This window comes from Akebia trifoliata, chromosome 7, assembly GCF_017979445.1.
Source record: "Akebia trifoliata isolate Shusen 1 chromosome 7, ASM1797944v1, whole genome shotgun sequence".
NCBI classification, from domain to species: Eukaryota; Viridiplantae; Streptophyta; class Magnoliopsida; order Ranunculales; family Lardizabalaceae; genus Akebia; species Akebia trifoliata.
In genome coordinates this window covers 25,706,061-25,729,804 of record NC_141381.1, presented here as the reverse complement: position 1 = coordinate 25,729,804, position 23,744 = coordinate 25,706,061, and the positions used below count along the sequence as shown (strand labels likewise).

General features: G+C 33.2%; 1 protein-coding gene, 1 long non-coding RNA gene and 1 pseudogene across 2 annotated transcripts; all 3 read left to right on the top strand.

Annotated features, from left to right (window-relative positions):
* Window positions 1-316: 316 nt before the first annotated feature.
* On the top strand, window positions 317-6,131 carry LOC147398581 (uncharacterized). Its single transcript, XR_015179958.1, has 4 exons — window positions 317-812; window positions 1,860-1,989; window positions 2,214-2,276; window positions 5,876-6,131. It is a non-coding gene; the product is annotated as an uncharacterized LOC147398581 (long non-coding RNA).
* Window positions 6,132-9,575: 3,444 nt separating this feature from the next.
* LOC147398580 (SAC3 family protein A-like) lies at window positions 9,576-16,395 on the top strand. The gene is made up of 8 exons (XM_086447822.1): window positions 9,576-10,066; window positions 12,548-12,579; window positions 13,166-13,235; window positions 13,337-13,462; window positions 13,576-13,633; window positions 15,342-15,475; window positions 15,567-15,801; window positions 16,032-16,395. The coding sequence occupies exons 7-8, from the start codon at window positions 15,604-15,606 to the stop codon at window positions 16,128-16,130; spliced, it is 297 nt and encodes a 98-aa protein (XP_086303948.1). The 5' UTR covers window positions 9,576-10,066; window positions 12,548-12,579; window positions 13,166-13,235; window positions 13,337-13,462; window positions 13,576-13,633; window positions 15,342-15,475; window positions 15,567-15,603; the 3' UTR covers window positions 16,131-16,395.
* Window positions 16,396-17,665: 1,270 nt separating this feature from the next.
* LOC147398579 (UPF0481 protein At3g47200-like) lies at window positions 17,666-20,268 on the top strand (annotated as a pseudogene).
* Window positions 20,269-23,744: the final 3,476 nt, after the last annotated feature.

Sequence of the window (23,744 nt, the reverse complement as noted above, 5' to 3'; positions counted from 1 at the left end):
GCCGCTATAGAGTATAATTTTTCTATATATAAAATTTGATTTTGTGAGTTTTTTCTAATTTTTTTTCTAAATTAAATATAGCAGCGGATTAAATTTTCCGCCGTGATAGAGTATAATTTTTCAATATAAAAACTTGATTGAGGGAGTTGTCTCTCAAATTTATTTTTAAAATTAAATACAGTAGCGGATTATATTATCCGCCGCTACAGGACCATTCACACGCACTCAAAAAAAGTACGCTAAATAATTTCCCACTCATTATGTACATAGAGCAGCGGAAAAACGTATCCGCTACTAAAGAAAATTCAATTTTTTTTTAAATGAAAAGCTCAGACGTTTCTCTTCGTCTCTCTGCTCTCTCTTTCACTCTCTCTTTCACACTCTCTACCCTCTCTGCTCTCTGTTATCTCTTAGTGAAAAATTCCAAGTTCGATGGCTTGGTTTGTGTGTTATAAGCCGTCAAATTTTTAGAAGTTCGATTTGATGAGATCGATGCTTCGATCCTGTCACAACGCTTCAAAGAAATATGATTCGAAGGTTGATGAAGATAAGAATTTGCTCTCTTTCTCTCTCTCTCTCTCCCTGGTTTTTCTCTTGGAGCTCTTACAAAGGGTATCATCGTCTCCATAGGTATATTTCTCAGTGATTTCAAGTAGAAACCCTTCGATTTCAAGATTTTTGATCAGAAACTCCGCAATTTCTAAGGGTATCTTTCTATTGAAGGGATTTCTGCGATTTCTAATGGTATTAATCTCCTCCATAGAAATAAACCCTAGGGTTTTTCTCCTTTCTCCATCGAATTGCTTATAAAGGTTTGCTTTCTCCCATTTTTAATTTCATATTTGGATAAGATTGGGTCTTTTTAGTTTTGGAGGAATCTATTGTTGGTGATTGGGGATAAAGATATTTCAAGCAAAATTCTCAAATTTTTTTTTTTTTTTGCATGAATATCTGTTTTTGGTTAAAAAATATTAACTTCTTATATAAATTTATTGCAAAATGCTTCATTTTCAGTAGAAATTCATCTGTTTCTCAATTAATTTTCTTTGTTTTTCAATTTTTATACAATTAAGTTGAAGAAGTAAGTTTTTCGTCAAAATTGGATTCAACTTTGTAGTTTTATCATTTTATAAGTGGACTGAATCATTGCTCAAGTTTGAAGATTGTTATATTTAAATCTCTAAGAAGTAAAGATCAAAATTGAATATATTCAGGAATTTTATTTAGTCAAATTTGCTATAAAATTTATCAACTAAACTGTTTTACAGAGCATGATCTACGTTGCTCAGCTGACATATATTAGTTCTAGGTAATATAACAATAGAACAATATATTTGATCAATGAGAACAACATTGTAAAATAGCAAAGAAAAGAGGAAGACATCATAATAACATAACCAAACTCCAATTACCTTATGGTTCATGAGACTAAACTCCAAGTGAGTACTTGGATGGGTTACTTTGCTTTATAAGGACTGTTTTTTATTTTCATATGTGCAATGATGCAAATTCTTGTGTTGGATTCTTATTTTCTGGATTTTTTACTTCCATTTCCTTCATATTGAGTTCCATTGCTTCTTTTTGGTGTGTTAGTAAAAAATTTCCATCAATGACCAAGTATTTCTAGTTTCCTTATTACATATTAAAAAAAAGCAATATGTAATTAAAATCTGCCATGGAGAATTCAATTAGCAAGAAAATTAAAGAAGGTATTTTAAAGCTTAATCCCAAGTTGCAAGCTATTCCTAAAGAAATCACCATAGATGAGATTGCTTCTTTGAATGTCACATTTGTTAATGACCCTTTATTGGGTGATTTGTCCATTGGGCGTGAGATTAATGGGTTATTCACACCAACAGATAAAGTTACAATTCCCAACTATTACCACAAGAGCTCCAACTTTCAATATCTTGCAAGTGTCAATCAAAGATGATTGTCATTTCATTAGATGAAGTTGTATTCAACTCCGAGTTTGCCGTATACTTCAATGTAAGTTTTCATATCTATTAGTCTCAGTTTTTTATTTTTATATTGCTTTGGGTATTTACTTTAGTATTATTTATCAAAAACAGAAAAAGAAGTATTTACTGAATTACAATTACAGAAAATATTAAGTATGTCTACATCTGTACCTAACAAGTGCTTAATTACTTATTAAGTGTTGAACTAAGAATGGAGTTTTTCTTCCTTATGATTTCTTTATCTGCTCTTAGTGTGGAAGTTGACTCCTCCCTTGGGAATTCAGATGGCCTCAAAGAAACAGCCTCTGGAAAACGGTATGTAGCTCTTTCATTCTCTTTAGCTACTTAGTCAGAAGTTCGGCACATTGACCATTCAAGTGAGGATGATAAATGTCATTTTGAGAAGTAACTTGGGTTGCTTTCTCAGAACACCTTGGTCATCCTATTGGAACTTGGGATTCCTGTACTAGATTATTGGATTATGGGAAAAAATTGTTTTTAATTTGTTTTTAAAATATCCTATCGTTGAAGAATGACATTAATGAGAATTGCCTTCTCAAGCTACTTTATTTTGCTGTCTTATGTAATGAATTTTGGCTTCAGTGGCAAACTGTACAGAAAAACTTTAAAGAGATTTCTCATGGGATTCTACAAGTACTAAATTGTTGATTAGAACTTAATCATTTTGAGAATTTTGGTTCATGAGATGTTCCATTATTAGTCATAATGGCCACAATCAGAAACCCATAAGCAACCCATATCAGAAAAGAAAAAAAAAATTACAAGTATTGCAAGATGATGTAGTGTTCATAATGGTCACAATCAGAGACCCACAAGCAACCCATATATATAAATTACAGCTACTATCAAGGATGGACTTTTATTTACAAAATCTGCCTCAAGGTGCATGAAAAAATTGCATCTATTACTATTTATAGAGGCTATTCTAGCATGGAGTCTGAACAGACTTGATAGGAGAAATGATTTTCATGTAACAAACTTGTGGGCATACCATTTGCAAAAGGATTCCGACCTTACTAAGGGTACTTGGGCTTAATATGGTATGTGACAGTAGTATAACAAAAGTTGTATGTAGATTAATATTCTACTGAAGAATTTTCAAGGATGAGAACTTTGAAAATTTTATATCTAAGGAGACATGACAATATGCTTCAATTATTATGCTTGAAGTGTTCCACAAAAACAGTGAACTTGATTTAGCTGTACATATTTTAAAAAAAATATTTAGGCTGCCTGTTACTATTTATCAAAATAGTCTACCGCAAACTTGCATTTTATGTTGTCCATGAAGCACAAGGACTAGCCCTAGCAGTGCACAATTGAAGTTCTTGTGTGGTTGATTATCTTCCCCTTTTCTCCTTTATTGCTGCCATTGTTATTAATAATGTGGATATCCCTTTAGTACTCTATTATTGTTCTGTTGCATGGGTACTCTACTCCAACAACTTGCATTTGAGTAATTAAGTTGGGTCTCAATTCACGACCTAGTACCCATGAACCTCAATTGACCTTAAACTGAATGATTATTGTGTCATCATCATCAAATCCTTATCCCAAAGATTTGTTGTCAGCTAATTTGAAATTGACCTTAAACTGAATGATTATTGGGCATATGAAGCTCACTGTATTCATAAAGTTTTGCCGATTCTGGTTCACAAGTGTTGTGGTCATTTTGTGTTTCAGCCCCATTTGATCTTTTCCCTTCTTTTGGTTGCATCTTTTGGGCTTCTGACCTTGTCCTGGTCAAAGCCATTTCCAATATTCTCCTCTTGGATTTATCTGGTTGAATGTAATCAAAGATGATGTATTATTTGATCTGCCACCATTCAAAACAAGCCATGTGGAATTTTATTTTTGATGGATTGGAATTATGATGTTTCATTTGTATATCATGTCCTAAATACTTTGAGGATATTATATGGAAACTCTATTACAAAGTAAATATTGATTTTTATAATTTGATGATTATAGTTAACAAAGTATAGTGTTTGATAAATTTGTACCTCACATTATTCCAAGTCAATGGGTTAAGTTGAATGTTGATGGGAGTATCTCTGGTTAACCTCGTTGAGGTACATGTTGGAATTTTAAGAAACTGGGATTAGTTTCTTATCCATTTACCAATTTTTTAGTTCAAGATTTCTATTCAATTGAAGCTTAAGCTCTCTGCAACTCAAGGTTTTAGTTCAAGGTTTGCTTTGAAATCTTATTTTCTGATTTGTTCATTATATGTTTTAGGTTTGTTAGACCCTAATTTCGTCTTTCTTTCTCTGTAGCATTATATGGTTCTTGTTTGGATTAATGTTTTATACCTTTTCAGATGTTCTGAAAACAAAAATTATTTTTTATTTTTTATTTTTATCCTTTTTGTGTGCATTTTGGAATGATTCTTCCCTTCTTTTGTTTTTGGGTTCATTTTGGATTGTTAAATGTTATAATGTGGTTCTTTGGGCTTTCAATTTTATGACTTTAGATTGAAAAAAAAAACAAAAAAAAAAAAAAAAAACAAAGAAGAATGTGTTATAAAATAAAAAAAAAAAAACAGCATATACAGCACTCTCAAGAAGAGCTTCTCATACAAATAGCTCAGCTGAAAAATTGGGGGTGCCAATAACGTCTTTCTTTCCCATTAGGTGGTCATTGAGATTTTTTTGGTGTGTATCCTTAGGATCTTCAGCGATCTGATCTTTTATGAATGCTGCTGCCACAAAATCTGTCATGGGTGACATTCCTCTTTTGAGTGTATGCCAAGTTCCAACCATGACAATTAAAAGTCACTGTGAGATTAATTTGGGTATGATATGAGCAGACATCCGATGATTCATACATTTTTCTGAAATAGTTTGCATTTGTATAGAAAAGAGTCATTTGCCATTGGAAATTATTACATATACAACTTCTAGAAGCTCATTGCATTACAGAAGGGATACTAGATTATGTTGGTTCTGTATATATTTTGAGATGTAAATACTATCTATCTTTGTTGTTTTGAATGTCTATAAGTTTGGTTGAAATATTGCAATGCAAGGTGGTGGGTTCTAGTCATGATTTGTGACATTGATATTGACATGAAGTGTCAGACACATGGGCAGCCACAAAACTGATAAGCCAACATCTCTATACAGTCTATTCCTTATGTTTGAGAGATATTCTTTAGAATAGTTTAGTTCAACTTAATTAGAAAATAAAGGAAATATATTCCCCCTATACCAGATATCTGGAAATAATTGCTTAAATCCTGGAATTACATGCCACTTATGAACAAATGGGGAGATGAACTCATGTTATTGATAGTGCCTATGATGATGATACATTTTTCAAACTGTCAATAGAGACCCTATTTTGACTATGAAATCCGTTTAAATGTTGTTTTCAAACTGTTATTGATGATGATACTTTCTGCTGTTTTACTTCTTTGCTAGAAATGCATATAAATTATCTTCATTGAACATACTTGTTTAACTGTAAGAAGGCATATTCGCATTTTAATTATGGAGTCAGATCTGTTAGTGCATCATCATGCATGGAGTCTGAACAATGATGTCATTCAAGATAATATAGTTGCATCATCATGTCTGTATTGATAGGGAAGCTAGACTTAATGAAATCTTATCAGGGATATACTGAAGTTATGGTTGTTAATCATGCAGGCAAGGCTACTTTTAATATACTAAAGTTCGGTTGATTTTTTAATATTTACTCTGCTTTTATTACCAATGAATATTCCAATAGTTAATGAGTCTTGTATACAGATAAACTAGACGTGTGTGAACCAATGTGATGACAACTGGTGGTTAGATTGATGATTTAGTTTGAGTGAGTAGATATTTGCATCTAATTCTTATGAGAAGTTAATGGGTTGAATCATACAGTCAACTATTTATTAATTGCAGTAGTTGTGGCTAATGAGAGGAAGGATGACAATGATAAAGTTATACCCGTTCAGCAATGGCTTGATGAGAGAAGGTTCTTGCAGGTATTCTTTTATCCAGAACTAGGTTGGATCCACATATAGATAGTCCTAATTATGAACCGTCTTGAATAAAGATGTTAGTTTAAACTATTAACATATGCAGTTCTTTAGTGATTTACTTATGTATTAGTGTGGGATTAATAAAAGTTAGTGTGGCAATAGCAGCTCTCTTATATTATTTATTTTAAAGTTTTCAATCTGTATAGGTTGGAGGACACAAGTTAAATGTATATATATATATGAAAAAAAAATTACAGCAGTGGATACAAATTCCGTTTTTATATATTGTTTTTGAAGGATAAATAATATTTTTTTAAAAAAAAAAAGAGTATAGTAGCGGATTTTAATATTCGCCGCTATATGTATTATATTTTTTTTAAAAAAAATTGACCTATTGCAGCGGATCTTAATATCCGCCGCTATATGTATTATATTCTATTTGTTAAAAATTCGACCTATTGCAATGGATATTAATATCCGCCGCTATATGTGTTATATATATATTTTTTTAAAAATTTACCTATTGCAGCGGATCTTTATATCCGCCGCTATATGTATTATATTCTATTTGTTAAAAATTCGACCTATTGCAGCGGATATTAATATCCGTAGCTAAAGGTACTACCTGCAACAGCGGAATACATTATCCGCTGCTATAGTTAGCGACGGAGGAAGCAACGACGGATCTTTGGTTCCGCTGCTTATCGCCGCAATAGCTTTTACCGGCAGAAAAATTACCTTGTAGCGGCGGAAAAATCTGCCGCTGTAGATCAAAAATGTTGTAGTGAAATTCCAACCATGACTAGGGTTATTAATGGATCAGATCATTACCTGAAGTTCAATTCGTTTCGATTGATGATTTGGATTTTGATCAAGTTCGGATTTAATATCTTAGTAGATCATTTTTGGATTCAATAAAATGTGAGAAGGTATGTAAATTATCACTACAACAAAAATGGAGTCTGAAATAGTTGGCAGACCTTCTCTTATGGAGGTGTCGTTAATGTCTAGGATTAACATACAAGTAAAATCGAAAATTTCAATCCAGTTAAAAGAAAATCATCAAACACAATATAATACATGAGAAACTCAAATCAAATGGCCCAAGAATGATTTATATTATAGCAAATGAACCTAGTTATAGTTGTAGAGTTGAAGATCATCATCTTCTCTATTTTTGAATCTCATCCTTCCCCTTCTTGAGCTTCCTCGATTTTCTTCTCTTTCTAGTGAAACAAACCCTTTATCTCTCACAATTTACACAACACCCTCATCCACCTCTCTGCACCCTTTTGCTTATACACTATAAATCTCCCATCTCTCTCTTTCTCTCTTCCACTCTTGATTAAGAACACCGATCTACAAAGTCTCTGTATGATTTATTTTATGAATGGTATTGCGATCATTTCACATGAACCAATTTTAAACGCAATTTTGAGAAACTCCTATAACCCGATCTTTGAAACTGCGGTCAAAAGCCAGAAAAGCATGAATGAAAAGCGCTATCAAACACAAATCATGGCATGAAATCAATTTTTAACAGCAAAAGCCATAAAAAGAGGGATTGTGAAGCGTTATCCAACACCACCTATGTAAAAAAAGTAAGAGTCTATTTGTTACAATTTTTTCGACAACTTTCTAGGCTTTGAGTTGAAAAAGTTAGAAAAACATGTTTGTTGGTTACAACTTCTGCTTCAACAACTTTTGCGGGAAGCCAAAAACTACGTTTTTGAGAAGCCTTGTTGGGGTTACTTTTGAGCGGGAACCACTAATAAAAGCCAATACCGAAAAACCTCTTCTTAATTCATTGATTAAACAACAAAATCAATTCGACCCTTTTTCTACTACTTTTTCAACAACTTCTATAATAAACAAGATTAGAAGCAGCTTCCCAGACTCTAAACTTTTGCTTATCCCAGACACAGAATCCTGAAGCTGAAGTTGAAATCTGTAATAAACAGACTCTAATATACCTTTATCTTTTTCACTAAGACAAATTGGTAAAGGGATTATTGGAAAAAAAATGTTGGAGAATACTAACATTCCGCATAAGGTCTTGGACATTAGCATTGTCCAACAAAAATTTTCAAATAATACTTCCCATCATTTTGTCTTTTAGTGAAAAAGACAAGGGTGTATTGGTTTTTTACATAATAATTGCTATAAGCATTTAAGTATTTTAAATTAAATATTTTTATTGTAGTAAATGCTTTGACAATCAATACCAATAAAATAAATGCATTTATTATGTAAAAGATTAACATATCCTTGTCTTTTTTCATTTAAAAATAAAACGAAGAGGGGTATTATTGAAAAATAAATGTGTTGGACAATGCTAACGTCCCCATGAGGTCTTAGACGTTAGCATTCCCATATATATATTAGACATTATATTTAAATTTATAAAATTCATTTTGAATTTATATGTCAAATCGGGTTTGACCCGATCCTACTTTTATCGAATTGAGTTTGTTCCGATAGAACCCAACCCATTAAGCACCTGATCCAAGGTTTATTGGATCAATTCCAAATCTGAGCCAATTCTATCCAATCCAAACCTGATCAATTGACAGCCTTAATCACGACCGACACACCCAAGCCAAAGATTAACTCGAGGATCAATTATGCTTTGATAGATTTTTAAGTTTTTGCCAAACAATGGGTTGGTAAGGTTTAATGAAAGAATCCATATTTACCAGAGAGACATAGAGGGAAGTTTCTTCTATCATCCTTAAAATAAAATGAATATTTACCAAATATAATCTAAATGTAAATAAAAATGAATATTTGCTATCGTCCTCCCCGAGCCCACTATATAATTTACATATATATAAATATTTAAATTGGATATGGTTAAGATACTCCTAAATGTATATATTATATAGTCCCTTTGCCATTGACCTTTTGAATCAGCTGTTCCGCTATATAATTTACATATAATTAATTTATTTTAAATTTAATATTACCTAGATACCCTAAATGATAGTGTTTCAACTCTTATATAGGGTCAATCTTGTCTATTCAGTGTCCTAAAAATCCAACATAAACAAGTGTACAATAGTTTCCACTTTGTATCCAAAGAAATTAACACCATTTTGTTGCTTGTAAAAACAAATAAAAAAATAAAAAAATAAAAAAGGATAAATTAACACCATACGTGCTATATTTTAAAACATAAGGTCACTGATGTTATTTTTCATTATATATATATACCTTTATCATGCTTATTTAGTGGATCATGTTGCGAGCAAGCTGTTAACATTCATTAATTACCCAATCTCATAAGATATCAAATTGAAACTAAAAAAATTCCAGCCATGTCTATGGTTGTTATGGATCAGATCATTAGCTAAATTTCAATTCATTCCGATCGAGGATTTGGATTCTGATAAAGTTCGAATTTAATATCTTATCGGATCATTTTTGGATCCAATAAAATGTGAGAAGGTATGCAAATTATATACTATATGTTATCTTAAAATATATAAAGTTCATTTTGATTTTACATATCAAATCAGGTTTGACCTTATACTATTTTTATTGAATCAAGTTTGATCAATTCCAAATTTGATCCGATCCTTATTGGAGTGATACCAAATCGATCTGATCCTATCCTATCACTACAGGAAAAGTGCGCTATGACGACGAGTTTTAGTGACGGTCAAAACCTGATCGTCGCTCTAACAACGATTTATTTGACTGAAACTCAAACTATCTCCCTCAAACACTCGAACACTCTCCGCCTCTCTCATCTCCGATCCGTTGAAACTCGAACACTCTATCTCTCTCATCTCCATCTCTCTTGCATCTCCGCTGAAACTCGAAGTCTCTCTCTCATCTCCGCTGAAACTCGAACAATCTCTCTCTCTCATCTCTGCTAAAACTCGAAGCCTCTGTCTCATACTTGAAGATCTCATTTGAAACAGATCTCAAGCTCGAAGATCTCAAGCCGCTGAAACTCGAACACTCTTTATCCGTTGATCTTCAAATTAAGGATTTCGACATAGAACCACTCTGCCTCGCTGTCGATCTCTCTCTATCTTGATTTCTCAAATGCGTGAGGGTTCAATCTAATCAGATCCGATCTGATCTCGGTCTCCCGAAAATTAAGGTATGTTTTGCTACATATTTTGTTAATTTTTATGTCCAATCGATCCCTAAATCTTGGATTTTTGTTGATATTTTGTTGATTTTGCTGTATAATCCTAATTTCTACAGCTTTGATTCAAATTTTGGTTTGATTTCAATCCAAAATCCCAATTTTGAAAATTTGGTTTGATTTAAATTCAGAAATTTTGGTTCAATTTGTAATTAATCTGTTATACATATTCTGCATTTGGAATAATATGTTGGATTTGAAAAGATTCTATTTGTAAGAGTCAATTACTCATGATTTCTGAATTTTATTTTTGAATTCTTACACCAATTTCATGAAAATAGATTAGAAAACATTCAGAACAATTGAAGATCTTTATGTTCTTCATCAGCAATAATAAAGCTTCTAGTTATCATTCATTGATCGTACTTCTCTCAACAATATGTTTGAGGTAGACCCTACCCAATGTTTTATGTAGGTTCCGATTTACATGTTAAATCGAATCCGAATTGAACAATGGAACAAAAAAATTAATCTTTCATTTAGTCCTAAAATACAGTAGTCTGGTCTGGTTTACAATGTGACTAAAAATTTGTGTGTAAAGGTTAGCGAGTAGTTCCCATTGATTATTAGGGAAATCCTGGGGATTCTTGTATGGTAAATAAAAGATTGGCAAAAGAATTATAATTTGGTCTCATTTCTTTTGGAAGGTCACCATACAAAAGAAAGCTATGGCACGACTAACTATACCATTGAGTATAAGGATAAATATATAAAGACTCCAATCATGAACATTATACCCGCTTTTGAAAAGTGAACCGCAGAGTGTTATTAACCACACTCCAGAGTATCTGAAATAAATAAAACAAAAAGGATTAGTAATATATATACTTTGCACATTTCTAAGTACCCTTTTCGTCGTAGCAATGTAGTTTCTTAGTTCATTTTTGAAAAGCATACTCAAGTATGCTGCTGCTTTTTTCATTTTGTTGTCCCAATTGTATTGTTTATTTTTATCTAGCAAAAAAATGTAAAGGAAAATTCACTTGTAGCATATGCTTTTCATAAATATAATATACTCTGTAAGTCCTCGGTATTTCGACTAGTATTCAATTTCCATAGCAATGTTTTTTGAAAGAATGCAAGATTGTAAGTCCTGTGGATGAAGACTTTTTGGAGTCATGTTTTTTATTTGTAATTTCTAGTTCTTGCTTTTATGATGTGGATCTAAATGGAACACCTGGGACCAACTCAACTAGTTTCTCTCATGAAAAGTGAACTTATATGTTCACACATTCTTGAACTTGTATATTTGAGATCCAAGGTTGTACAACTCTTTCTTGTGGCTTTGTTTCCTATCCAAAATCAACCCTTATCAATAATTATTTCTTCTTTTTTTAATCTCTTTGACTTTTATTCTTTTATAGACACTTCTATCTATTTTCATTAGTAAGGGATAAGAGTTTTGTAGATAACATCATATTATATTAATTGCAACTCATATTATTAATAATACATATTTGATAAGTTGTTATATAATGAGTATGTTGATTTGTTATGTATTACTAATAATACATATTTGATATTAGTACCAAGAGAGATTAAACTTTGGTCTTCACTTAATTGGACCGATCTAATACTTGGCTTTGCATCATTTATATCTCCAGATTTCCTTGATCCTATGCTTAGCTACATTCTCATTCATCTACGCTGTTGTACTTCACTCAATGCTAGTATTGTGATAAGAACACAGGTTTATAAGCTTACAGATTGTAGCTGAGAGTAATTTATGAGAAGATGAGAAGCTAGAGTTTCATGCTCTTTTTGTGTATTGGGTGCATGGAGAGTCATTATAGGCATGAGTAGGTGATGCTTCTGTAGATCATGAAAATTTAGTGGCTGGTTCCATATTGGGCCTCTGAGCAGCGATTCAAAAGCCCCCACATGAACAATCCTCAGTATTCTATCAATGCATAGTCATGTTAATCTTATGCAAGTAAACTGGTTTTCAAACGACAACAAAGCCTTATTTTAAAATGGGTTCGGCTAAACAAATAATGTTTCCTCCAATTCATTTTACAAAATCTAAATTCTTTGGTTATTGAGAGTTTCATACTTGGGTCGATGGCCATTTCTATCAATGTTCTTTTAGAATCTTCAAGTTGAATTTTTTTTCGTTGAATGGTCCCAAATCATCTCAGCCAACTTTCCTGTATATTATAGTCTATACGGAAGTTGTTCCTACATTTTTCTACTCATCCGTATCGATATCTTCATTTATGTTATATGCAATTTATTAACATGATGGTTCTTGATTGTTAATCATTTGGGTTCACACTTTGGGCCTTTGAAATGTTTTGCACCATGCCTTCATGTTTGATATTATTGTCTCATAATATGCATCTTTTTGGTTCATTGCGTCGATATATCTCTTCCTTTGTTGTTTTTGGTGTCCACAACTTCACTTAATTTCTGCTTTCTGAATGGAAATTACAGGGGATTCAAGCTTGAATGTCATTACCATAAAGGTCAGTCTTCATCTTCCTTTTGATCATCATCTGTTGGTTCAAAATGTTACAACACAGATAAGTTCAACACCAAAATTTGGAAGGCCCAAAATGCCCCCACCTTTACATTTAAATGTGATATAATGAGGGTTATTTTTGTCAAAACCAGTAAAGTTCACTAGGATAAGCATAATATGTACTTATTGGTTCCTTAATCTATTTCCAACCTTTTTCTGAATCTGTATGTTAGAACAAAATTGTTTATGTCTGAACCTTCATAAATTTTATATTAGTTGGTAGCTGTGCGATGGTGCTATATATGTCCTTTGCATGCAATTGATGCACTTTCTGACTGAGAATCCATAAAACTCTTGTATTTTAATTAGTTAATTAATTTTGATCGAGTCCTTTCTGTAGTGTGAAAGTGTTGGCAGTAAAATGGCAATGGAATGTATTGGTTTTCTAAAATTGTGATTCTTGATTCATTGTTATTGATTTCTATACTTGGAAGCATTTTACAGTTTCAAGATCTGGAATGCCTATTAATATTTACAGAAAAACTTAAAATGATTCATTTTGAGAAAAACTTAAAATGATTCATTTTCAGAAGCACCATCAGACCTACGTAACAAACTACAACAAAGCTCTCGAGCAGCTTGAGAAGGCCATGTTGAAAGGTGATTCGTCCACTGTCGTTAAATTGCAGAGTGCCATCAAGTTCAATGGCAGAGGTTCTTTTATTTCCTCAATTGAATTTCTTAGTGAAATTTACTAGCAGGAAGGAGGTGGTGGGCCTCCAAAGGGAGCTCTTGGCTGGGTTGTTGACCAACATTTTGGTTCTTTGGAAGCATTGGTGCAAAAAATCAATGCAGAAGGTGTTGCTTTGCAAGGTTCTGGATGGGTGGTATGTTTTCCAGCTTCTTATAGTTCTTGTTTTTATTATTGATTATTTTTATTTTTATTTTTATTTTTTATATATAATAATTTACCGTTTATTTCCTAATTTGAGTAAAACAGTGGCTTGGTCTGGATAAAGAGATGAAGAAGCTTGTGGTTAAGGCCACAAAAAAATCAGGTAATGTTTACAAGGTTTTTTGTTTCTTCTATCATTTGGTACTGAAATGATGTTTAGTGAATTGCTGAATTTGTGGGTTGTGTAATACAGTAATAGGATAGATGTCATGTTTTAAGATTATAATGCCTAAATATCTGAATTCGTAATGTTGTGGACTTTTTTGTCAAGCTTCCCGTGGAACTCAATATCACAATCTTGCACTTTCTGTCTTATAAGAACTCTACAACATTTACTTTACATAGGTTAGGCATATTATATGTGAGTAGAGAAGGAAATTATTAGCCTTGAATTTATTCCACTACGTGAAAACTGGAAAACTCATTTAGCCAACGCTCACAAATTTTAGAAACCAAATTTTGTCAGCTTAAAGCCGTTGAATTTCTCCATTCTCCATTAATTTAACGGTTTGGCCCGTCGAAAAAAAAATTGAAAATGAAAAATTCTCCATTAATTTAGACCATTTATGGCATGGCCCGCAATTTGATGCCTTGACTTTGACTTGTCTATTTCGATTTCATTTGTTCCTGTGTGAGAGTTGTCTATGATTGTAGTATTTCTACTTGGGGTTCTAGGCATATCCTCAGTAATTATCTTATTTCATCCGACCATGGGACTTACCAATATTTGCTACAGAATCCACTGGTGACTAGAGGGTCAAATTTAGTTCCTACAGGATCGACAGGAAGTGATTAACAGGTCAGACCCATTAGAAACTCAGCCAACTCACATGGCTTAAGGCGTTTTAACGTAGTCCCACGTCCTCTCCCTTTACTAATTAATACTTCAACTAAAAGCTATATATTAGAGGAGTGATATCTTTTGGATCCCTCATTCTGAACCACCCCTAAGAAGTAAGGCCAAGTCAACTAACTCCCATTTCCATGGCCTCCTCTTCTTCTTCAGTTTCTTTCCTCTTCTTCTTCTTCTTCTTCTTCTTCTTCTTCTTCTACTGCTATCTCTTATCCTTTTTATCCTCAAGCACCGAGGCCCTCCAGTCCACCATCCCCATATCATCTATCGTTACTAAAGAGCTTTTCAGCTCCATCTTTCTCTGCAAAGATGATGCTGCTTGCCCTTTAAAAGACTTCTACACCTACAATTCTTTCATCCGAGCAACAAGTTGCTTTTCTACATTCGGAACTACAGGTAGTATAAGAACTCCCAAGCACGAGATTGCAGCCTTTTTGCTCAAATCTCTCATGAAACCACAGGTACACACTTTTCTCTTTTATCTATCTATCCATCCATGCAATTTTACTTGTTATATAAAACACTTGGGTGAAATTTTTAATAAATAACGAGGCATTTTGTTTCCTCTCTAATTAGTCTCACATTGAATATTTAGACTATCTTTCTCTGCTTGTCTCAAGTCCCCAACTTCATATTCTTGCATATTCTGCTTGTAATGCTTAAAACAATGTAATCTTAAAACCTTCCTTTTGGTTGAAAACAAATTCACTCAACAGGAGAAAACCGTATGGTACACCATTTTTGTTTTTTTTTCCTAAAAAATATATTTCCCTTGGACATGTTACAAGTAGCAATTAACCAAGCAGCTAGGAAGCACACCACAGCGTAGTAGCCTTAATGGGTCAGATATGTGATGGTGTGCCACGTGTCTTGCATAATTAAATTTCATCCTACTGGGGGAATGCTCAAATGTATACTCATACTGTCTTCTTTCCTTGCACTGAATTTATATTGCTAGATTATCGGATGAAGCAAAAAAGGATGATTATGTAAAGCACGCTCTTGCAGTTCGTGCAGAGGTTACGTCCGGAAACTATGTCTCGTTCTTCAGACTTTACAAGGCAGCTCCTAAATTGAGTACCTATCTTATGGGTATGCAAAATATAGATGTTTACTCTACTAGCTCAACTATTGGAATATGTTATGCAGTTAAATCACTCCAAAGTAATTACTGTATGTGTAGATCTTTACGTTGAGAAGATGCGTTTCAAGGCTGTAAAATGCATTCTCGTTCATATTGGCCAACAATCCCGTTGGTATTCATCGCTCAGGTTCTGGGCTTTACAAGCTCCTCACCAACAATTGAGGGAAGTGATGAGAAAGACACATATGGCTTGGACAAGTGCGAAGAATGGTTGAGAGCACATGGTGCATCTCTTATTATAGACAATAGTGGAGAGATGCAGCTTGACACAAAGGTATATAGAATTTTGCAAGCATAATTTCTTTGGGCATGCCAAACTTCTCTCAGATGATTAATTCTCCTTTTGGGATTTTCAAATATACAACATACTCGTATTTTACACACCTCAGGAGTGTTGGGCAATTCCAAAACAAATGTTTTCAGGGAGTTTTTTTCGGTCTAAAATCCATTCTATTTTATTTTTTCCTTCTTTTCTCAACTTAATGGGGAAAATCCAATGCGCAGGCTTCTTCTTCGAGTCTTTACATGCTAGAACCAGAGGATGCTGTGGCCCATGGAGATACAAATCTCGCAGTTAACGATTTTCTGACTCGAACATCCTGAAAGACCACATTTGATTTGTAACTTTAGTGTATTGGAAAATGGAGTAGAAACTTATGATTTCTTCGATGATTTGTAACTTTAGTGTAAGTTTTGATGAGTGTTTGAAATGGGGGAAAAGAAAAAAGCGTCATAAAACATTAGTCCCAGTCCCCCTGTTCAGGGTGAAGCAGGTCTAGTAGAGTGGGCATTTGGGTCTTTCATATTGGTAATTGGGGTCATGGTCATCAATTTCAAAACGTAGGGGTATCCCCAATATTCTGCAATACATGAGGGGGCTGGTGTAAAATAATTTTTTTTTTTCTTCAAAAACCCTTACAACGACGGCCTAAAGTGTGGGTAAAGGGTAAATTAATTTTTTCAAAAATGATACCCTGTAGCGACGGCCAATATTGGCTGTCGCTATAAGTCAGGCACTAGCGACGACTACCGACGGCCTCCCTGACTGTCGCTAAATGTTTTTTGCAACGGTATTTGTCCCTATAGCGACGGTCACGGCCGTCGCTATAGTCTAATTTTACTGTAGTGTATTTCCAACCCATTGACAGCCCTAGTCGTAACATACAGAGTCATATCAAAGATTAATTTGGGGATCAATTATACTTTGAAGGATTTTTTAAGTATGCGTGTAACAGTGGGTTGGTCAGGTTTAGTGAAAGAATCCAAATTTACAAGAGAGATGGAGAGAAGTTTGTTCTTTGTAAATCACTTTTGATGGGTTTGAAAGTTTCAAATTAGGATGATTTTCATTACACAAATGTTTCAGATTCTTTGATAACCCAAACTTGTAAGATATCAAATTGAATCTAAAATATTCCAGCCATGACGTGAGCTGTCAATGAGTTGACAAGGTTTTAATAATGAAAGGATCCAAATAATGGGTTGGTAAGGTTTAATGAAAGAATCCATATTTACTACTTCTCTCCTCCTTCGAATAAATAAAGAAATGAATATTTATAAAATATAGCCCAATTGTATATTAAAAAAATGAATGTATATATAATAATGTCCATTACTCTTAGGTCACATTTTTAATAGGCTCACCTGCTATAAGATTTGCTTATATAATAAATATATTTAAATTCAATTTTACTATTATACCCCTAAAAGATTACCATTTCAACTCTTATTTAGGGGCAATCCTATCTACTCAGTATCCTAAAAAACCAATATAAACGAGCATACAACACGTTCACTTTGTATCCAAAGCAATTAACACCATTAATCTCTCTCTCTCTCTCTCTCTCTCTCTCTCTCTCTCTCTCTCTCTCTCTTTTATAACCTCTATTTTAACTTATTAATTGCATTTCATTATCTATAAAATTAAAATTTAGGATTATTCACCTTCTCATAATTTCATTTTCTCTGCTTGTGTAAATTGTAAACATGCTTGTTATACAATCAAACATTTCATACAAACAATTATTGAACCAAGAATAATGTATTTGAGCATGGTTGAAAAAGAATGAAAATGTGACCTATGAGTAATGGACATTATTATATATAGATTCATTTTTAGTTGTATCTGTATTAGAAATTGGTGATATTAGATTTGAGTTGCGATCTGGTAAGGTTTCCCATTATATAATAGAACGAACAGTGGCTACATGACACTTTTTCATTGGAGAATAAACACATCAGGCTGCATGCCACAAGAAGAGCGGCTTGGTTAGGAGCCCAATGTGTTTAAAACTCCAATACAGATGGGCCAAGCTTGTGCTAGAATTTTTCGGTTGAAAAAGGCCCGATACAATTTCTCTAATACTTATGGGATTGGAGAAGGATTGAATCTCTCAATGCCTCTCTATCCAATCGAATAAAGATATGACGGGTGACTGTAGTTTACTATTAACTGCCCTCACCATACCAACATCACTCACTGAATAATGCTATTGATTAGGACTGTCAATGGATCAGTTCTGGATCGGGTAGGCCTCGATTTGGGACCAATCTAATAAGGAATAGATTGGATCTGGAGTTGATCTAAAATGCGTTGTATTGAACTCATATCTAGTCTCAATTACAGGATCCAGACCAAATCCAATTTCAATTAGATCAGGTCTGGGTCCCGATCAAGCCAAAGCCATTCAATATAAACGAACTTCATTATTCAAAAAAAATATATAATACAATTTCCACACATTCTCACATTTTATTGGACATGCCCCTATTAAATCCGGACATAGTTGATGCTAGTTATGGGAACAGAACCTTATCAGATTGGGTCCTCATGGGAATCCAAATCTTCAGTCTAGGGCCGAAGTTTGGAACAGATCAGATCAATTAACAGCCCTACTATTGATGGATTTGCTTAGATTGTATTGCCCGTGGAAATTTATCTAAAGTTTAGCAATTTTGGTTAAATGATGAATATATTGATGATTCTGTCTTTCTCATGGTCACATAATCAATATTTGAACAACGCAATTGAATGTTTGACCATATATACTATTTATTTTTAAATAATCTTTGGCATGTTTGGTTAAAGCAAGTAGGTATAAAGATGTCAAACAACAATGGAAGTGATGAAAGAATGGGAGCAATTCATGTTTATTATGAAATTGAAGATGTCGACAAGTTATTAGCTGAGTCGATCAAGAGAAAAATTCATCCAAAAGCTTCACAATATCCATGTATCTATAAAGTTTCCCCAGTTCTTCAACAAGGACAAGAAGACATGTTCATACCTCAAGTAGTATCTATTGGCCCTTTGCATCGTGGAAAAGAAAGCTTACAAATCATGGAAGAACATAAAAAGTGGTATTTGCACGCTTCCCTCTCTCGAAATTCGGCAAATTCGGAGGAATGGGTCAAAGCCATTAGGGAGATGGAGAAAGAAGCTCGTGATTGTTATGCGGAATCAATCAACCTTAGTAGTGAAGAATTTATAGAAATGATGTTACTTGACGGTTGTTTTATCCTTGAGAGATTCTACTCATATGCAAAGGAATTTGAGATGGCCGAAGTGGTCCCCTTCTCAAGTACAAGTCGGATGTCTTCTATATTAAAAAAAGATTTCATATTACTTGAAAATCAGATTCCTTATTTTATCTTGGACCGTTTGTTCAACCTAACAAGGGTCTCCAAGGAAGGAAAGCTCCCACTCAATGAACTTGTAATTTCCTATTTTGAAAGTATATTACCTACAATTAAAAGATTCCAAGTGCAATCTGGCATCCATGGCAAACATATATTGGACTTGATACGCAATTTTCTCCTTCCCCCAATCAATCACAAGATATTGGCGATTCTCCAGTATGGGGACACACTTATTCTGTCACAGATCTTTGGGAGGCAGGAGTGGATTTCAAGAAGAAGGACAATGGTAATGGTGGACTACTGGACATCACATTGAATGAATGTACAGGGGTGTTAGAAATCCCTCCTTTCTATTTGGGAAGATCAACGAGTTGTCTTCTCCAAAATCTCATTTGCTTGGAGGAATATGGTCTTGATTATACAAGTCAGATCAAATCTTATGTTAGATTTATGGATATCCTCATTGACTCTCCGAAGGATGTAAGATTACTTTGTAATAAAGGGATTATGGAGACCTTCAGGGACCGTGAAGAGGTTGCGCGTGTTGTAAATAGGCTTGGAAAAGATCTACCATATGTGGATTTTTATTACGATGGGCTGTACCACCGAGTTAATAAATATTGCAGAACCGATTGGCATAAATGGCGTGCAATCTTAATGCATAGTTATTTCAACACTCCTTGGTCAATCATTTCACTTGTTGCTGCCTTCATAATTATAATTCTAACCTTATTACAAACTATTTTCTCCATTCTTTCTTAGAGACACCCTTCTTCTCATTCCTCCAAAGTCACTCCCAGTTCTTGTAATATCAATGAACAGTTGTTGTATTGTAGTAATTACCCTTTTGATTACATGTATTCAACTCTTAGTTTTTTCTCTTTACATATTCTAAGATGTTTGGTTATTTTTATAAATTAATGAATGCATATTTTGGTCAATAAATTTTTTTTTCCAATGATTATGTGGAACCCTTATGGGGAAATTGAATATATTTTGTTAATTTTCATAATGATTCAATTTATTTATTTTTGTACTTACAGTGAGCCATGTTTCATTAAGAAATGTGTATGTGTGTGTGTGTGGAATCGCTACTAGTTACATAAGGGAGTAGAATACATTGCTTGGAAAGTAAAATAATAGTTCATTAGTCTATGATGTTGGGGGTTTTAAACCCTCGAAAAAGAATTAAGACTAAAAATCCAGGATGTAGAGGAATAAAGGTCACGAGGATTAACGAATCCAATGCGAAATAAAGCTCAATCCTCGTGCAATCTTCAATTAACATGAAAAAGAATAACCAATGCAGTTGAAAAAGAAGTATTGCCACTTCCTTTTATACTAAATATGATGGAGATTAAATCTAGCGTACATAGGGAGGGGATAACTACCCTTCTTATAAACAAATCAATTAGTTTGATCTAGGCAGAATTGCTCAACGTAGAATACCATGATCGCTAAACAATTGGGACTGCGCCAATTTTATCATACCCCTTTTATTTTACACAAATTGCAAACCCATCCTTTTTAGAAAAGGCATTTGTCGGTCATAGAGAGGTTGTAACCAAAATAAAACTTTGCAATTGAGGATGACTCATTTAAAAATATGAGACCCACAAGACCTAAAAAACCCTTTGGACCATGTTAAAATTGAACCAACAATCTCCCACTTGACTCATACATGCATTTGAGTATTTTAAGAAAAATAAACAAACATCGGTAGTAGTAACCTTCTAAAGTTGAGTAGTCACTCATATTATCAAAACTAATTTCTGGTATGAAATTTTACTTTCAATTAATCTTTAAGTAGCACTAATGATGGATTGATCAAATGTAAAATTAGAAACTCAATTTTGGATTTTAAAGATAGAGGAAATTATAAAAAATATTAAAAAAATTGACTATAGTTTATTTCTAAAAAATAACAAATCAAGATGATGAGCAAGCCCCAAAAGAAGTAGGTGCTTGTTATTTATTTATTTATTTATTTTTTGTGAGCTTGAGACTTTGATGAAAATCTATATGGATTTCATCATTTAAGATCTCAAAGCTACAAAACAAGTTTATGTGATTCCTAAAGAGACTTTATTTGTTAGTTTGATCCTTAAGTGATGTTTATAGATTGAACAAAATCATATTAGAATCAAATTTTATTCATGAAATTTTTGTCCATTGTTGGATTGTTTTTGTTGGCTCTAAAGATTGAATAATAAATTTATAGGGACTTATACTCTTGTTTGTAACCATTTTTAAAGTGGGTGTGTGCAAAGTGTATGCATGGGATGGACTTAGCAATAAAAGATTACATCATAAGAAGGTTTACCCTCTAACTCTATTGCCATCTAAGGAAAAATAAAACGTCCTCAAAGAAATTTAAATTGCATGAAGTAAATAAAATTAAAAATCATAATCTAATACTCTCAATGAGCTTATTGAGGACTTATAAAAGGAGATTACCTCAAAGAATGATTATTAGCTCTCCTCATGCCTCTAACTAAGGAAATGTAAATCTATATTAATAAAATAGAAAGTATGTAAATAAAGTAAAATTGCTTAAAACTAAAGAAAATGGGCAGTAAGAAAGGAGTGATTAGATGGGAAAATAGAGGGTTTAACCCCACCTTGGTATTCTTCTTCCTCTTTCCTCTTCTTCTTTTTTTCTTGGTTTTTTTTTTATGGATTTTGGGAGAGGTTTGAGAGAATAGGGAGGGATTTGGATCACCGAATGAACTCTTCCCCTTTGCCTTGGAAGGGTCTTTTATTTAGAGGATTTTGGAAGACCCTTAGGGATAAATTGGTCCTAAATCTTTAAGTTTCCAATAATTGCATTAAAACTTTGATGAAAAATCTAAATTACTTTTCCTCTCTTTGGCCTTGATGGTATTTGACTTACTTATGGGTTTTACTAATCATGATCATCAATGGGTAAGATGGTAAAAGTTTAAAAGTTCTAGAGAATTCTTTGAGAGGGAATCAAGTCAAGTGACATGTAATTAAATGATAGGTTTTTGGCCTCTTTGATTACTTCCTTTAAAACAAACTCTAACAAACTGGGGATTAAAGGGTCAAGTGACACAAATTCTAGAGAATTTTGTAGGAAAGATAAAGTAGTCATAGGCTTTGAAAGATAATCAATTTACATTGAATGTCGTAGGAGCTAGAATCTCCAACAAACTAGGGATTAAATGGTCAATTGACACAAATTCTAAAGAATTTTCTAAGAAAGACAAAGTAGTCATAGGCTTTAGAAGATAATCAATTTACATCTAATGACACGGGAGCCATATGAATTTTGAAGAAGATTAGAAGAGTAGAAGTGGGAATCCACTCTTTTGAGTTTTAATAAACTTGGGTTAAGGAGGTAATTATCCATGAGTGAGGACCAAGCAAGACTTAGAATCTTTTTAGAAAATCTTGAAGAGTTACTTAAAAACCAAGGTGAGAAAATTATTAGAGAATTAATACAAGAATTAAAAAAGTAAAATAATGGATTTCTTGAGAGAAAATTTATTAAGGAGAGGGATTATGAAGTCATTTTTCCTAAGAAAATTCAAGGGCACATAGGTTTTAACTGTTTGGGTTGAACTCAAGGTTTGGCCAAACTAAATATAACCTTAGCCAAACTTGAGGTTCAGCCAAACAAAACTTTAACCCTAGTCAAACCCCAAAATTTACTTTTTGTGTGGGTGAGGTCATTCCAGGATTAAATATGGCCTGATCAAAGGCAATGTTCGGTCATACTTAAAATTTTCTCTAAAATTGGCCTTCGGGCCATCTGACTTCTCAAAAGCTAGGTTTTAAAATTCTTTAAAAAGTTTCTTAGGTCAAACCCATTTCTGGAAGGTTCTTGATGCTCTCCAACTCAGCCAAGGCAAAAATGGGGTGTGTAAAAAAAATCAGGCCATCGACTTACAAAAAAACAAACAACATATCTCCATTTTTTTTATTTTTTATCTTGGTATAAAGTGCATGCTCTTATGGGCATTTGATAAAATCATTATCATGAAAAAATTGATTGATTTTACTATTCCATACCCTTAAAGCTTGTTTTAAACCATGCAAGGCTCCTTTTCTAATATGACCAATGATTGCTTCACATAGATCCATTTTTCAAAGTAAACACTCAAAAATGCAGATTTAGTGGATCATGCACAAGATTTCTCTTTCTTCAAAAATTCTGTCTCACCATCTCATCATTGCTTCCTATTCATCACACCAATCTGGCTGATCTTTTTTTTTTTTTCGTTTCAGTTTGCTCGCCACGAATTGCCACTATTGACAAGTTTTATGATGCATACTACATAGTTTTCAAAGATTATACTTTTTTTTGTGAGAGAGAGAGAGGCATATTGATATAGAGGTGGTTATAAATGTATTAATTTTGATTATTTGAAATTTGGTTAAATGTATATACATTAATGAAACAATTTAGATTTCTTTTTTATCTCTTGGTCGATCATTTTTCATCTGATTTTAAGAGTGTGCTTGTAGATGGACTCTGGAATAATAAAGTCTAAGTCCAAGTTTGATATGTTCTATATCAGATTTGGGTTTGGAAATAATATAGACCACGTTCGA